The sequence below is a fragment of the Hyperolius riggenbachi genome, chromosome 12 (genome assembly GCF_040937935.1).
Source record: "Hyperolius riggenbachi isolate aHypRig1 chromosome 12, aHypRig1.pri, whole genome shotgun sequence".
NCBI lineage: Eukaryota > Metazoa > Chordata > Amphibia > Anura > Hyperoliidae > Hyperolius > Hyperolius riggenbachi.
Window position 1 is genome coordinate 28,081,376 of NC_090657.1, and position 18,037 is coordinate 28,099,412.

The 18,037-nt window shown below is 44.5% G+C and overlaps 1 protein-coding gene across 3 annotated transcripts in view; it reads left to right on the forward strand.

Moving 5' to 3' along the window:
* DCAKD (dephospho-CoA kinase domain containing) overlaps positions 1 to 18,037 on the forward strand; it is a 70,725-nt gene that overhangs the window by 34,172 nt on the left and 18,516 nt on the right. For 2 of the 3 annotated variants that reach the window (XR_011025314.1, XM_068263520.1), the window contains exons 1-3: positions 658 to 797; positions 8,050 to 8,163; positions 10,781 to 10,984. Coding sequence is in view for 2 of the 3 variants with exons in the window: in XM_068263520.1 (XP_068119621.1) it covers positions 8,052 to 8,163; positions 10,781 to 10,984 (316 nt within the window). In the remaining variant the exon portion in view is untranslated. Of the gene's footprint in view, positions 1 to 657; positions 798 to 8,049; positions 8,164 to 10,780; positions 10,985 to 18,037 lie in introns of those variants that run through there. The other variant, XM_068263521.1, reaches the window with a different exon arrangement.

Genomic DNA, 18,037 nt, shown 5'->3' on the forward strand with positions numbered 1-18,037 from the left:
AGGCCTTAAAGAAGGGGTAGAAAATAACATATTGTAGCAAACGGAGTGTTGAGCAATTTTTCTTGTAACTTTTCAGTTTTGAATTTATTTTTACATTCGAAAATCACAAATGCAATTTTGCAGTAAATTCGCCCAAATGCACGATAATTGTGTTGCAACAGGCAACTGTAAACAGAGAAAATTGCAATTTGAGCATGCATAAAGTGCAGATAACAATTTTCAGTAGAAATGAGCCCTAAAATTGCCCATCAATGATACAATCTTACCACTTCTCTTTGATATGATTGATATTGATTCCGTATATACTTGCTCAATGTACTCATTGATTTGGTAAGATTGTACAATCAAGACTGTCTCCCTGATGGTCACTCTAAATTTCCAGTATTTTCTATCATTGTGCTACCTAACTACATTCTGGCTGTCATTTTCATAACAACACTGAACACTAATCCATCATGACTGACAGCTAACGAGCCACGCCTTGCTTGTACTCCACCCCGCCCTTTAATCCTCGATAATATGCTCTATGTCCCACCCTGGCTGCTGATTGGTTCCTCTCGCAACTGTCTAGCCTATCAGCCTTGATAGCGCCTCCTGCGTCCTAGCAACTGTTCATTCTTTCGGAATATGTTCGCACAGTAAGGGCGGAAGTAATGATGGAGATCCGGAAGAGTTGTTGGTGTTGCCAGTAGTCGGATCTAGTAAGCGCCTATTGGTTGAATGTGCAGTGTCTGCCAATGGGAGAACTCCTTGGGAGGAGGTCCTACCTAGGAGTGAGGGCTGGCGTAGGGCAGGTGGTAAGTGGTCCGTGATTTAGTGTCATTTAGGATTCCTTAGGGGCTCTTGTATTGTCTGTGACGTCTGGTGGGCTCGTTAGACATCCGTGTTCTCGTATAAGTCAGTCTGTGGTGGGCGCTGTAACTTGTTCTGCAGTGTGACAGACTTGCCCATGTTTTCAGCTGACTTTATTGTTCATTACATTTTATTTAAGAAAATTATCTTAGGTTTACAACCTGCTGGAAGCTATGCCAGACCAATGCAACTGTCAGTGTTCTATCACCCATTTTTTTTCCTGTAACGTTAAGCCTAGCGCACACACCATACAATTTTCAATAGCTCCCAACTGTCCCTGTTTTGGAGGGACAGTCCGTCTTTGGGAGCCCTGTACCTCTGTCCCTCTTTCCTCCTCATTTGTCCTTCTTTCAGGACTTTGTCCCTCTTTCTATGTAAATATGTATATATTTCTCTACTAAAAATGTATTTGACTCTAAACTTTATTCCCATGATATATTACTAATTTTAAAATGTTAATATGAAGGAAAATTAACCAGGATAGAAAGGACCAGTGTGGAAATATAATATATATGAAATATAAAAAAACATATTTTTCTTATGAAATCTTTATGGTATGCGTGATGGGTGTGTGATCAGAGCTCAGACACACTATAAGCACTTTTCTGTGCACATTTGGCCTTCAGAACTTTCTGAGAGCTGTTTTAAAAACACTCCTATTGACTTCTGGTAAAATCGCACGATTTTAATGTAAGTCAATGGTAGCGGTTTTTAAAAAGCTCTCATAAAGCTCTGAGGTCTAAAAAGCGCTTATAGTGTGTCTGAGCCTCTCTATGGCGACCCTGCACTTGCGTAAGGCAATCACCCTCAGTGTGAACCAGCTCTGAGGCTTGGTAGGTGAACAGAGGCGCCAGAAGGATAAAAGTACATACAATTTTTAAAAAATTGCTGGGAGGAAGTGGTGGACTAGCCTCCGTTAAAGCAGACACCAAGGACTGTAAATATATAGATATACACATTTATTGAAAATACCCCAAAGATGCAACGTGTTTCGCGGGCACAGCCCACTTCTTCAGGCAATAAGCAGGGGATAAACAACAGCAATTCAGTTATAGCAAGCAGAGCACCTCTGCAGAGGGATGCAGCACTCTTAAACTTGCAAAGCTTCTGAAGTGTGATCATCGAACAATCAAGTGTTTCATTCAAAATAGTCAACAGGGTCGCAAGAAGCGTGTGGAAAAACCAAGGCGCAAAATAACTGCCCGTGAACTGAGAAAAGTGAAGCGTGCAGCTGCCAAGATGCCACTTGCCACCAGTTTGGCCATATTTCAGAGCTGCAACATCACTGGAGTGCCCAAAAGCACAAGGTGTGCAATACTCTGAGACATGGCCAAGGTAAGAAAGGCTGAAAGACGACCACCACTGAACAAGACAAAGCTGAAACGTCAAGACTGGGCCAAGAAATATCTCAAGACTGATTTTTTCTAAGGTTTTATGGACTGATGAAATGAGAGTGAGTCTTGATGGGCCAGATGGATGGGCCCGTGGCTGGATTGGTAAAGGGCAGAGAGCTCCAGTCCGACTCAGATGCCAGCAAGGTGGAGGTGGAGTACTGGTTTGGGCTGGTATCATCAAAGATGAGCTTGTGGGGCCCTTTCGGGTTGAGGATGGAGTCAAGCTCAACTCCCAGTCCTACTGCCAGTTTCTGGAAGACACCTTCTTCAAGCAGTGGTACAGGAAGAAGTCTGCATCCTTCAAGAAAAACATGATTTTCATGCAGGACAATGCTCCATCACACGCGTCCAAGTACTCCACGGCGTGGCTGGCAAGAAAGGGTATAAAAGAAGAAAAACTAATGACATGGCCTCCTTGTTCACCAGATCTTAACCCCATTGAGAACCTGTGGTCCATAATAAAATGTGAGATTTACAAGGAGGGAAAACAGTACACCTCTCTGAACAATGTCTGGGTGGCTGTGGTTGCTGCTGCACGCAATGTTGATGGTGAACAGATCAAAACACTGACAGAATCCATGGATGGCAGGCTTTTGAGTGTCCTTGCAAAGAAAGGTGGCTATATTGGTCACTGATTTGTTTTTGAATGTCAGAAATGTATATTTGTGAATGTTGAGATGTTATATTGGTTTCACTGGTAAAAATAAATAATTGAAATGGGTATATATTTGTTTGTTAAGTTGCCTTATAATTATGCACAGTAATAGTCACCTGCACAAACAGATATCCCCCTAAAATAGCTAAAACTAAAAACTACTTTCAAAAATATTCAGCTTTGATATTAACGAGTTTTTTGGGTTCATTGAGAACATGGTTGTTGTTCAATAATAAAATTATTCCTCAAAAATACAACTTGCCTAATAATTCTGCACTCCCTGTAATTTATACCTGGTAACGGAATACAGAGGGCTGGAGGAAGCCCCAGGTAAATATAAATTATTTTGTTTTATAGGTCTCAGGTTTACTTTAAGGGCCCCTTCACAAATATTTGTTTGAAGGTGGCTAGTAACGGTACAATCCAGAGTCTGGTAATCGATCATTTGTGCCCATTAACAGCTGAATACCTGTTAACCAATCAAATCGCTGGGATCGATTCGAAAAATTGATCAAATTGGGTAGCTGGAATTTGGCCATTAATGAGCATGACTGACCTTTTCCGATCAATTACCACGGCAATTGGAAGCAATCGATTGGACGTGGGATTTTACTGTTAATGGCCACCTTTTAAACAAATCTTGGTGAAGGGGCTCTTAACCACTTGAGGACCGTGGGCTTTACGGACCAGACCCTTTTTTTTCGATTCAGATCACTGCAGCTTTCACGGTTTGTTGCTCGCTCATACAACCTACCACCTAAATGAATTTTGGCTCCTTTTCTTGTCACTAATAAAGCTTTCTTTTGGTGCTATTTGATTGCTGCTGCAATTTTTACTTTTTATTATATTCATCAAAAAAGACATGAATTTTGTCAAAAAAATGATTTTTTTTTTAACTTTCTGTGCTGACATTTTTCAAATAAAGTAAAATTTCTGTATACATGCAGCGCGAAAAATGTGGACAAACATGTTTTTAATTTAAAAAAAAAACCCATTCAGCCTATATTGTTTCGTTATAGCGTTTACAAACTATGGTGCAAAAAGTGATTTTTTTTTCCCATTTTGAAGCATCTATGACTTTTCTGACCACCTGTCATGTTTCATGAGGGGCTAGAAATCCAGGATAGTATAAATACCCCCAAATGACCCCATTTTGGAAAGAAGACATCCCAAAGTATTCACTGAGAGGCATGGTGAGTTCATAGAAGATTTTATTTTTTGTCACAAGTTAGCGGAAAATGACACTTTGTGACAAAAAAAGAAAAAAAAAAGTTTCCATTTCTGCTAACTTGCGACAAAAAAAAAAAAATGAAATCTGCCACGGACTCACTATGCTCCTCTGAATACCTTGAAGTGTCTACTTTCCAAAATGGGGTAATTTGTGGGGTGTGTTGTTTACTGTCCTGGCATTTTGGGGGGTGCCTAATTGTAAGCACCCCTGTAAAGCCTAAAGGTGCTCAATGGACTTCCGTTAGGAGTATGGTGAGTTCATAGAAGATTTTATTTTTTGTTACAAGTTAGCGGAAATTGATTTTAATTGTTTTTTTTCACAAAGTGTCATTTTCCGCTAACTTGTGACAAAAAATAAAATCTTCTATGAACTCCCCATACTCCTAACGGAATACCTTTGGGTGTCTTCTTTCTAGAATGGGGTCATTTGTGGGGTTCCTATACTGCCCTGGCATTTTAGGGGCCCTAAACCGTGAGGAGTAGTCTTGAAACCAAATGTCGCAAAATGACCTGTGAAATCCTAAAGGTACTCATTGGACTTTGGGCCCCTTAGCGCACTTAGGGTGTAAAAAAGTGCCACACATGTGGTATCACCGTACTCAGGAGAAGTAGTATAATGTGTTTTTGGGGGTATTTTTACACATACCCATGCTGGGTGGGAGAAATATCTCTGTAAATGACAATTGTTTGATTTTTTTTTTTTACACACAATTGTCCATTTACAAAGAGATTTCTCCCACTCAGCATGGGTATGTGTAAAAATACACCCCAAAACACATTATACTACTTCTCCTAAGTACGGCGGTACCACATGTGTGACACTTTTTTGCAGCCTAGGTGCGCTAAGGGGCCCAACGTCCTATTCACAGGTCATTTTGAGGCATTTGTTTTCTAGACTACTCCTCACGGTTTAGGGCCCCTAAAATGCCAGGGCAGTATAGGAACCCCACAAGTGACCCCATTTTAGAAAGAAGACACCCCAAGGTATTCCGTTAGGTGTATGGCGAGTTCATAGAAGATTTTATTTTTTGTCACAAGTTAGTAAAAAATGACACTTTGTGAAAAAAAAAAAAAACAATTTCCGCTAACAAAAAATAAAATCTTCTATGAACTCGTCATACACCTAACAGAATACCTTGGGGTGTCTTCTTTCTAAAATGGGGTCACTTGTGGGGTTCCTATACCGCCCTGGCATTTTACGGGCCCAAAACCGTGAGTAGTCTGGAAACCAAATGTCTCAAAATGACTGTTCAGGGGTATAAGCATCTGCAAATTTTGATGACAGGTGGTCTATGAGGGGGCGAATTTTGTGGAACCGGTCATAAGCAGGGTGGCCTTTTAGATGACAGGTTGTATTGGGCCTGATCTCATGGATAGGAGTGCTAGGGGGGTGACAGGAGGTGATTGATGGGTGTCTCAGGGGGTGATTAGAGGGGAAAATAGATGCAATCAATGCACTGGGGAGGTGATCGGAAGGGGGATCTGAGGGTTTGGCCGAGTGATCAGGAGCCCACACGGGGCAAATTAGGGCCTGATCTGATGGGTAGGTGTGCTAGGGGGTGACAGGAGGTGATTAGGGGGGGGAATAGATGCAAGCAATGCACTGGCGAGGTGATCAGGGCTGGGGTCTGAGGGCGTTCTGAGGGTGTGGGCGGGTGATTGAGTGCCCTAGGGGCAGATAGGGGTCTAATCTGATGGGTAGCAGTGACAGGGGGTGATTGATGGGTAATTAGTGGGTGTTTAGGGTAGAGAACAGATGTAAACCATGCACTTGGGAGGTGATCTGACGTCGGATCTGCGGGCGATCTATTGTTGTGGGTGGGTGATCAGATTGCCCGCAAGGGGCAGGTTAGGGGCTGATTGATGGGTGGCAGTGACAGGGGGTGATTGATGGGTGGCAGTGACAGGGGGTGATTGATGGGTGATTGACAGGTGATCAGTGGCTTATTACAGGGAAGAACAGATGTAAATATTGCACTGGCGAATTGATAAGGGGGGGGGGGGGTCTGAGGGCAATCTGAGCGTGTAGGCGGGTGATTGGGTGCCCGCAAGGGGCAGATTAGGGTCTGATCTGATGGGTAACAGTGACAGGTGGTGATAGGGGGTGATTGATGGGTAATTAGTGGGTGTTTAGGGTAGAGAACAGATGTAAACACTGCACTTGGGAGGTGATCTGACGTCAGATCTGCGGGCGATCTATTGGTGTGGGTGGGTGATCAGATTGCCCACAAGGGGCAGGTTAGGGGCTTATTGATGGGTGGCAGTGACAGGGGGTGATTGATGGGTGATTGACAGGTGATCAGGGGGATAGATGCATACAGTACACAGGGGGGGGGGGGGTCTGGGGAGAATCTGAGGGGTGGGGGGGTGATCAGGAGGGAGCAGGGGGCAGTTTAGGGTTAAAAAAAATAGTGTCGACAGATAGTGACAGGGAGTTATTGATGGGTGATTAGGGGGGTGATTGGGTGCTAACAGTGGTCTGGGGGGTGGGCAGGGGGGGGGGGGTTTGAGGGGTGCTGTGGGCGATCAGGGGGAAGGGGGGGGGAAATCAGTGTGCTTGGGTGCAGACTAGGGTGGCTGCAGCCTGCCCTGGAGGTCCCTCGGACACTGGGACCACCAGGGCAGGAGGCAGCCTGTATAATACACTTTGTATACATTACAAAGTATATTATACACTTTGTATGCGGCGATCCGGGTGCTAGTAACCCACCGGCGCTTCCGAACGTCACGGATGACGCTATCGCTCCGCCTATGCCCGTACAAGGACCACCGCCAATTGTATATGCGGCGGTCCTTGCGAGGTCCACTTCCCGGCCGCCATTTGTACATGCGGCGGTCGGGAAGTGGTTAAAGGACAACTGTAGTTAAGGGTATGTGGAGAGGTTGACATATATATTTTAATAAGTACCAGTTGCCTGGCAGCCCTGCTACCAGTTGCCTGGCAGCAGTAGTGTGAATCACACCAGAAACAAGCATGCAGATAATCTTGCAGATCTGACAATAATGTCAGAAACGCCTGACTTGCTGCATGCTTGTTCAGGGTCTAAATGTATTAGAGGCAGACGATTACAGCCAGGCAACGGGTATTGTTTAAAAGGAAATAAATATGGCAGCCTACACATACCTCTCATTACAGTGGAGACCTGAGATGGGCAGTAAATGAAAAAAATATACATACCTGCGGCTTCCTCCTGCCCCCTCCAGGCTTATTGCTCTCTCGCAGCGGCCGCGATTTTGATAGCGAAAATAGCGAAAACTAAAAGGCGTAGGGCGGTGGTTTATAAATCGTTGGAAAGAGGAGAAAGAGAGCTTCAAAATGGTATGCATCTTTCCATAGTTTCTGCACTGCTCAGAGTCCCTATGAACAGTCTACAGACATCGGGGGTGCAGTGGGGGTGATGGAGGCCTGACAGCTGTTTCGCTTAACAATAAGCTTCCTCAGAGGCCGATAAAGTGTACCAAGGAAGCTTGTTAAGCGAAACGGCTGTCAGGCCTCCATCACCCGCACTGCACACCCGATGTCTGTACACTGTTCATTAAAAGGTACCTTTTTGCAATTTACAGTGCCTCCACCTTTTTCTTCTTTACATATGTCCATTGACTGGACAATGTGGTAGAAAATCGCCCAATACCTTACTAGACGGCTTACTACACTCTATTTTTCTATGTGTGTATATATATATATATATTGATTTTATTTACATAGTAGGCTGTCCTGCATAGAGAAATAAAATAACTAAAAACGCCAATGAACTTATTCAGGGGTTTTTAAACTCTTACTTACTTTTACTAGTACAGGCCAGGTTTACAAGTTAGTAAATCAGCCTTTTGTTCTACAACAAGCCACCATATCATATGATGACCTTTGTCCTGTATCACAGTTTACACCTTGCTTTGTGTTGTCTCTCCTCTCTGCAGCAATGTTCTTGGTTGGCCTGTCAGGGGGAATTGCATCGGGTAAAAGCACTGTCGTCTCAATCCTAAGAGAATTAGGCTGCGCTGTGATTGACGCTGATGTCATTGCCAGAGAAGGTGCGTTTACTGTCATCTTTCCTTGACATGGACCAAATGAAATGCACTAATAAAGGTTATGAACTGCATTGTGCAGCAGTGTCCAAGTGTTTGTTTATTTCTTCATATAGATCTGGATTTTCTTTTATAAAGGTTATGTTACTGCACTATACAGAACATTTATAGAAGCACTCTTGGGAGATCTGTTGTTTGTGTCAGCACGTCAAAATCCTGTGATCCCCTATATAGAAATTCCTCCATATTATAATCTCTGTGCCACCAAACGTCAGTTTCAGAAGACACTATGCAGTCCACATTGACATAGTCAGGTACTTAGTACATTACAGGGATCCCCTTATTACCAGCATTAAAGGGACTCCGAGCATCTCTCACAGGCATGCCTTTAAGACTCCAACCAGTACTGCAAAGTAATTAAAGGGAAGGTTCAGGCACAGGCATAAAATAATAAAAATCCAAATCCACTTACCTGGGGCTTCCTCCAGCCCGTGGCAGGCAGGAGGTGCCCTCAGCGCCGCTCCGCAGGCTCCCGGTGGTCTCTGGTGGCGCGCCCGACCTGGCCAGGCCGGCGGCCAGGTCGAGCCTCTTCTGCGCTCCAATCTGCGTCTCACTGGTGCGCGCTGACGTCATCGGACGTCCTCCGGGCTGTACTGCGCAGGCTCAGAACTACTGAGCCTGCGCAGAACAGCCCAGAGGACATCAGCGTGCACCAGTGAGACGCAGATTGGGGCGCAGAAGAGGCCCGACCTGGCCGCCAGCCTGACCAGGTTGGGCGCGCCACTGGGAGCCTGCGGAGCGGCGCCGAGGGCACCTCCTGCCTGCCACGGGCTGGAGGAAGCCCCAGGTAGGTGGATGTGGATTTTTATTTATTTTTGATAGTCCCTGAACCTTCCCTTTTAAAGATGCATACCTTTCTGTAGCTTGTTCTCTCCTCTTTCATTTGATGCCTGAGTCGCCGTTGTATGCATTTTTGCTATATTATAACTTCCAGGTCACCCGTCTTCTCTGTTAGAGAAGTGCATCACTGAATTAAGCAGGAAGAGGAAGTGACACACATGGCCATTGCAAGAGGCTCCTCCCGAGGGGTCATAGCACGACTTTGTTGGAAGTTGTCTTTCTTAAAGAGAAACTCCAACCAAGAATTGAACTTTATCCCAATCAGTAGCTGATACCCCTTTTTACATTAGAAATCTATTCCTTTTCACAAACAGACCATCTGTATGACTGATTTTGTGCTGAAACCCCTCCCACAAGAAGCTCTGGGACCGTGGTACTTTTGGTAGTTTGTTACAATGTAACAAGGTTCACAGACAGGAATTAGCTATTTACAGCTGTCTCTAACAGCCAAAACGGCTAGCAGCAGCTACATAACCTGCCCACAGTAAAAATGTCAACATGTAATAAATGTCAGAATGTAAATCGGGGAGAGGAAAGATTTTACAATGAGCAAACACTGACTAAATCCTTTATACATAATTATTGTAAAAATGAAGCACTTTTTTATTGCATTATTTTCACTGGAGTTCCTCTTTAAAGGCATGCCCATGAGAGGTGCTCAGAGTCCCTTTAAGCAGAGCAGTGATCAAATATCAGGTGTTGACTTTCAATGTATGCTAAAAATGGAACACTGGGCAATTTATATATTTTTATACTCCTTTATGAATTTAAAGGGAACCTGATGTGAGAGGGACATGGAGGCTGACATTTTGTTTTTCTAATTTTAAACAATGCCAGTTGTCTGGCAGTCCTGATCTTCCTCCTCTAATACTTTTAGCCATAGACCCCGAACAAGCATGCAGATCAAATTTTGGCAAGACTAGCTGCATGCTTCTTTCAGGTGTGTGATTCAGACACTGCTATACCAGAATTTTTAGCAGGGCTGCCAGGCAACTGGTATTGTTTAAAAGGAAATAAATATGGCAGCCTCCATATACCTCTTACTTCACGTTCTCTTTAATATAATGGATGTTTTTCAATGACTCTTGAAACTAGTTTTGAAAAAAAAAGTCACAATTTTCCGAAAGAAAAAAGACCAATTGAAAGTCCTTCAGGGGCCTCTTACACTGGCCTTTTCTGCACCAAACCGCAGGGCAATGAAAGTTTGTGGGGTTGATCATACTACCCGCGGTGCGCCGGAAGTGGCCTATGTAACACGAGCGCATACCTACGTTGCTGTGCGGCTCCTGCGGTGGGCCAGAAGTCATGTGAGTCTATGGCGACACGCATGTTTCAAAACGACCCACTGCATTTTTTAGCAGTATGCTTCCGCGCACGTCATCGATTGGCTAACAGGAAGTAAAGCTTGACCACCTGCCAGATGGTAATGTGGTAATCCCCAAAGGTCTGTTTTTGGCGGTGCAGCTCCAGGACCACACCGCAACGCTACCGCCAATCCGCTGTATGAAACCGGCCACGGAAAACCCCCAGCAGCTTGCTCTCCGGCATTGAACAGAGAATATGAGACCTGTAAGGTCGCAGAGGGTGATTTGACATGACATGAATCCAAAACTTATATTTATTTTTTATTAGACTGACCCTTTAAATATTTGTACCCAAGTTGACATTTTTTAAAATTGTTGCAACAAGTAAAGCTGCCTCTAACATTTGTTGTCTCTTGCAGTGGTCCAGCGGGGCACCCCAGCCTACAATCAGATTATTTCTCATTTTGGAGAAGATGTTGTACTAGAAAGTGGGGAGTTGGACCGAGGCAAGCTGGGAAGTATTATCTTTTCCAGCCCAGAGAAGAGAGCTCTGCTCAACTCCATCACCCACCCTCCCATCCACAGAGCAATGCTAAAACAGACACTCTGGCACTTCTTACTGGGTGAGACAAATGTCACTCATCTGTTTATCTGCAACACCATATCTCTGTGATGTTTTGATGTTTAACCACTTTATCCACAAGTCAGTAGATATACGTCCTCTGTGACTTCATCTAAGCCACGAGTCAGTAGATATACGTCTTGTAGCAGAAGCAGTGCTGTGCAGGATTGGGCTTGCTCCTGTGCATATTTCTGGCACTATCTGATGCAGCACTAATTGGTGAATGGGAATATATGTTCCCTGAGCTAATGAGATTGATTTTTACTATTAAAAATACTTTTAATTTCTCATTTCACGAAAAATACACTCTGTAGCATTATTTCAAAATCAAATAATTTCACTATAAATTGTGACCGGAACATAATCTAAGTTTTGTGATAAGCAGTAAGAATAGCCAAACAAAATTTGTGTTTTTTATCTACAGTAGCACTTTTTATTTTTAAACTGGAATTGGTAAAACTGATTTTCCCATTAAAATTCATAGAAAACAAAATTGTTCGAGGGAAAACGTGGCATACAATGAAAGCCTAGTTTGTCTTGTCTTGATAAAGCAATATATATTTCATTTCTGTGTCCTAAGTAGGGATAAAGTTATTTCTGATTAAATAAGGACATGGCTAAACTGTCAAAACTGCTCTGGTCCATAAGTGGGGAAAAAAGGTCTGGATGTGAAGTGGTTAAAGTTGAAATGTAGGTATTAGGGTCCTTTTACACTTGGTGCGATGCGATTTGTGAGTGGCAAAACATCTACCGCACCATTACACACACAGCATTATATGCGTCAGACTGCGTTGACAGGGAAATTGTAGGCAACCTGCCTTCAAAAAGTTGTGTATACTGCTGGACATGAAGTAACTTCATCAGAAAATCTGCGCATGCGCACCACACCGCAAACTGACCAAATATTCGGAAATGCTCACGTTACCATTGACTTGCATTGCTTCCTGTACCCACGTGGTGCGTGACAACACACTGCAGCTTCTGCGCCAGCTGGAGCCCATCGCAGGAAGTGTCATGCCCCACTGACTTTAATTGCCAATGTGATGAGATGGAAGCAACGCTAGTGTAAAAGGGGCATTATGGATTTTGCTTTTACAAAACGTTGATCCAGGGCTGCTCTTCTTTCTCAGTCTTCTGTGTCCATGTCTGTAGGGGTTAATGCAGGTGCGTAACAATAGACCCTGCCACGGATGCATCTGCAAGGGGGCCCAGAAGCCACAGGGGGCGCCGTCCTGACAGACTGACAACTGAGGGCAAGGAGAGTAAAAAACGTTCTGCTCTTTGCTCAGTTGTTCTAATGAGTGTGTCTGCTCAGCCACTGATAAGGAATCATAAAAAGATTTGTAGACAGTCCCTATTCAGTGCTCAGCAGGATCTTGTGTACAGCCTGTTCTACCCTTCCCCAAGTGCTATGTCCTGTAGTGATGCTTGAGGAGTCTGGGCATGGAGAGAAGGCGAGGGGAGGGCCCCATCCAAAGTTTTGCAGGGGGGCCCTGTGATTTCTATTTACTCCCCTGGGTTGATGGGTATCTGCATCACTGTCTTGTGTTTCAGCAACACTATGGATGGTCCTTGCCCATGCCTCAAAGGGAGATGCCAGAAAGGGTGGTCACTTCGGCTGTATCATTTAAAGGGATCCTGCAGTGGATCATTTTTAGCTGTGCTGGTGGCAAGACTGTGTTCAATGCAGCATTACCACCTCAGTAGTATTGTCAATTTACACTTGTAGGACTTTACTGAACCTTGGCAGGTCCTTAAAGTGTATCCGAGACGACAGGACATACGGTTTATGCATACCCGAGGCTTCCGCCAGCCCCTTCGCTCTCTCGCAGCCGTCCAAAGCCTCCTGGATTCTCCGGTAGAAGCTACGTTATCGTCGGCCAGTCGGCGCAGGTGCAGTCAGCTTGCGTGCGCTCTTCCGTCACGCTCCCGCAGCTGGTAGAGTTCTATGCAGGCGCAGAACGCTCCAAGCCACGTGCGCGCAGTACGCCCCGACTGGAGGAGATAACAGGGCTTCTACCGGAAGATCCAGGAGGCTTTGGATGGCTGCGAGAGAGGGATCAGCGTGGATGGGGCTGAAGGAAGCCTCAAGTACGTATAAAACTTTGATGTCCTGTTGTCTCAGGTACACTTTAAAGGGAACCTAAACTGAAAAGGATATAGATTTTTCCTTTTAAAATAATACCAGTTGCCGGACTTTCCTCCTGATCCTTTGTCTCTAATACTTTTAGCCACAGCCCCTTAAAGAGGAACTGTAACGACAAAACGGCCCCTGGGGGGTACTCACCTCGGGTGGGGGAAGCCTCCGGATCCTAATGAGGCTTCCCACGCCATCCTCCATCCGTCAGGGGTCTCGCTGCAGCCCTCCGTGCAGCGGGGACGTAATATTTACCTTCCTGGCTCCTGCGCAGGCGCTCTGACGGCTGTCGGCGCCGAAGTAGGCGGAAATACCCGATCGCCGTCGGGTCTGCTCTACTGCGCAGGCGCAAGTTTCCGGCGCCTGCGCAGTAGAGCGGACCCGACGGAGATCGGGTATTTCCGTCTATTTCCGTGCCGAAAGCCGCCACAGCGCCCCCGCTGGAGCCAGCAAAGGTAAATATTGAACTGACAGTCGGCACAGTCGCCGGCTGTTCGGAGGGCTGCGGCGAGACCCCCGTGGGACAGAGGACGGCGTGGGAAGCCTCATTAGGATCCGGAGGCTTCCCCCACCCGAGGTGAGTACCCCCCAGGGGATCTTTTTAATGTTACAGAGTCTCTTTAACAAGCATGCAGATCAGGTGCTCTGACTGGTCGGACTGGATTAGTTGCATGCTTGTTTCAGGTGTGTGATTCAGCCACTACTGCAACTAAAGACATCAGCAGGAGAGTCAGGCAACTGGTATTGTTTAAAAGGAAACATCCATATCCCTCTCAGTTTAGGTTCCCTTTAAAGGGAATCTGAAGTAAAAGGAATATGGAGGCTTATTTAATTTAAAACCATACCTCCCAACTTTTTGAGATAAGAAAGAGGGACGCTTAAGCCCCACCTCTGCCACCCCCCCCCCCCTTACCAACACAACCCTAGTTATGTATACCATAAAGATTTCATAAGAAAAATATCTTGTTTTATAATACAAATCACACTGGTCCTTTCTTTTCTTGTCCATTATCCTTCATATTAACATTTGAAAATAAGAACTATATCAATTTAAAGCATGGGAATAAAGTTTAGAGTCAATTAAACACATTTTTCAGTAGAACAATGCATATATTTATATAGATCTGTACATCAGTCCTGAAAGAGGGACAAAAGAGGGACAGGGTTCCCAAAGAGGTACTGTCTCCCTAAAAGAGGGACAGCTGGGGCCCTTTTCCACTAGAGCGTTTGTGATTGCTGAATCGCAAATCGCTAGTGATTTTAAAATCGCTACGGTTTTCTAAATAACATAGGAATCGCGCTAGGTAATTTCCACTACGAAACGATTTTCGCGGCGATTTTGCTATGCAGTGCATAGCATAGCAAAATCGCGATCGCAAACGTAGGGAAATCGCTGGGAAATTTTTAATCTTGCTGAATCAAAATCGCTAGCGTTTAGCGCGAACGCTAGCGATTGCTAGTGGAAAAGGGCCCTTAGGAGCTATGTTGAAGCAATGCACATTGCCAGGCTGTACTGCTGATCCTCTGCCTCTAATACTTTCAGCCATAGACTCTGAATGCACGTGTGTACGTAGCTTTACTGTGCACACCTGTTCCAGGTGAGCGATCTAATAATTTATAGCTAAAGGATCTGCCATATAGCCAGGACATTACACCTACTAGAACTAGAATGACAGCCTCTGTATCTTTCACAACTAACATACTTCTACCTCACTTATTTTATAGAACACCTCTGATACCTTTGTCAGGCTCCCCCTTTATTAGTTTCACATGACATTTAACTCCAACATTTCAGCAGAGACAACATGTAAAAATGGCTTTATTGATGTGGAGGGTGACAAATGTCACTCTTCCGTTAGGGACCGTGTGACAATTCATCCCGAATTCTGATCCAGATTTGATGTTATCACTTTCCGAGAAGAAAAAAAAACCTCGAGAGGAATATTTTTTCCTAGTCCCTGGAGATCCCGTAGCCTACCGCACAAACAATATATCAGCCAAGCCGATAAGGGCCTCCATTATAAGATGGCGGATGGCTCTGTACAATCCTGTGAAGGGAGGATTATAGCATTTATGTGAGAGATTATAAAACGGGAAAGAGAAACCTTTTCAGATGCAGATAAAAGCTGAGGGACGAGGACAGGAGTCTGCTCTTCAGAGCAGGGCACAAAAGCCGGTCCTTAGGGGCTGAATAATTTGTATAGTGGTCCTTATGCAGCATGTAAAATATTCACATTGTAAAAACAGATGGCTATAGCTGATATTTGACATGACTACTCCAGGCAGATGATAAAGTAGGTTTACATTCAATGTAAAATGTCATGACACCTGGTGCAGACAGCCGGATGCTGCTGAGGAGCGGATGTAGATGTACTCAGGGCTGGGAACTTGCTAGGAGACAGTTCTGGAACTTGGGTGGGTAACACTAGTATCAGCATAGGATATGGTGTGTAAGCTACTTGCCTGGCAATGTCATTAATAGACAGTGGAATTCAAGTCACAGGAGAAAGTTAGGATGCATGTTTTTTCTGTGCGGGGATGACTGCTGCAGTTAGTGTGATTTTATTATTACCGTCGTCACTTCATATCCCCACTAATCAGCCGCTCCTACAATGGATCTTGGGAAATGTAGTCCACTATCCAGTGGGCAGTAGGTGCAGAAGGCAGCATTAAACTTATGCCAGGTACACAGATTTACTGTCAGATCGATTTTTTTCCAACATGTCCGATCTGATTTCCGATCGATTTAAGAGCATTTCCTGATCGATTTCCAAATGTTTTCCGTTCACTTCAATAGGAAATCGATCGGAAAATGCTCAGAAATAAGATCAAACATGTGGGAAAAATCGATCTGACAGTAAATCTGCCAGAAAATCTCATAGTGTGTACCTGCCATTACTCCGGCACCACAGTCAAAACTGCTTTAGGCCCCATTCACACTTAGAAACGCAAAACGCCGGAGATTTTTTCCGGCGTTTTGCAGGAGTGATTTTTTTCCGCGACTTCACGCGGAAAAATCAGTGAACACTGTGGCGATTTTGCCGCGATCGCGTTGAGCGCTTCTACAGCAATGAAATGCGATTGCCGGGAAATCGCCTGAAAATAGTGCAGGCGACGCGATTGCATTTTGCGTTTTCGGGCGATTTGCGGCGATTAGCGCAGATCGCCCAAGTAAGAACGGGCCCATAGGGTTTCATTACACTAGCGCTTTTAAAAAGCGCTAGTGTTTGAGCGTTTTGCCAAAATCGCGGCAAAACGCTCTAGTGTGATTGGGGCCTAAGAGTAATAAATCAAACCTAATCAGTGGAAGATCAGGAATACATATAAAAGATTATCTGGGAGACTGAAGTTACTTTTATAATTTGCACAGATGTTTAGTGTTGTACCTTATGCTGGAAACGCGCTGCAGTTTCCAGTCCCATGGACGGGTGGTCGGACAGGAAGTTGTAGTGTGTGTACATGGCCGAACTGCTCCCGATCGATAAAGGCATCGATTTTCTAATGATTGGACATATCGGGAATAATCGCCCGATTCCTGCCGATCGAACTGGAAAATTGTGTGCTTCCAGCATCAGTGAGTGATAATCAGGGATGCTCTTAACATCAGGCGTCTTCTTCGCTCCCACGCTGCGTTCCAATCCGGCGTCACATGATTACATACACTTCCTCCTTTCGGGTTGAAGGAGGAAGTGTATAGTCACATGATGCCGGCATGGAATGCAGCGTGGGAGGCGCCGAGGGACGAGCGAAGAAGACGCCTGATGGGTAAAATTAACCCCCCTCAGCCACCCGCACAGCTGCTGTAATTAGTAGGATGAAATTCGAATAACCCTATTCAAATTTCATCCGAATTCGAAGTTAAAGTGGATCCGAGATGAACTTTTACTCATTGCATAATTATGTTTCTTTCCTATTGTTTATAGGGCATTCCTCAAGCCAAATACTTTTTTGTTTTTGTTTTAATACTCTAATTCCCTATAAACTAAAGAAGCCACGCCCACAGGTTTTCAGAGAGCCTTGGCAGTAGCAAGGGCTCATGGGAGCTCAGTCTGGGCAGGAGGAGGGGGAGGTATTACTAGCCAGAGATTTCAGAGGCGGAGGGAGGAGGAGGGGGGATTAGGTTTTTTTCAGAGGCCGAGTCCTGTGTGTTATGTTTCATTGTATCACAGGAAGAAATAATCTTATTCTATTAAAGCTGTTGGCAGCCAGATTTGCTGTGTAAACTATCTAAACATTAGATAAGATTTATAGACAAGTTACTTGTTATGCTGGGTACACACTATGAGATTTTCTGGTCGATTTACTGTCAGATCGATTATTTCCAACTTGTTCGATCTGCTTTTCGATCGTTTCCGAGCATTTTCCGATCGACTTCCGTGCACCTTAATAGGAAATCGATCGGAAAATGCTCGGAAAACGATCGGAAAGCAAATCGAACATGTTAGAAATAATCCATCTGACAGTAAATCGACCAGAAAATCTCATAGTGTGTACCCAGCATTATAGTTAGTTTTTCATCTTGGATCCGCTTTAAGAGCATCCCTGGTGATAATTCCACATGTAAAGCCCAATCTACACGGTACGATTCTTTATACGATTCGATTACGATTCTATTTACGATCTGATTAAATCCAACATGTCCGATCAGGATTCGATTCAATTCGATTTGCCATTGCAAAACCATGACAAATCGAATCGAATCCCAATCGGACATGACGGATTTAATCGGATCGTAAATAGAATCGTACAAAGAATCGTACCGTGTAGATTGGGCTTTAGGGGGATTGGGGCTCAGAATAAAGCTCAGTCCCTTCATTAGAGGAACTCAAGGAACACTAGCAAATACCAAAAGGGTTCTGACTGACAGGAATTCTGTTTTGATGTCATTTCCATATATAAAATAGCGTAAACGAGTGC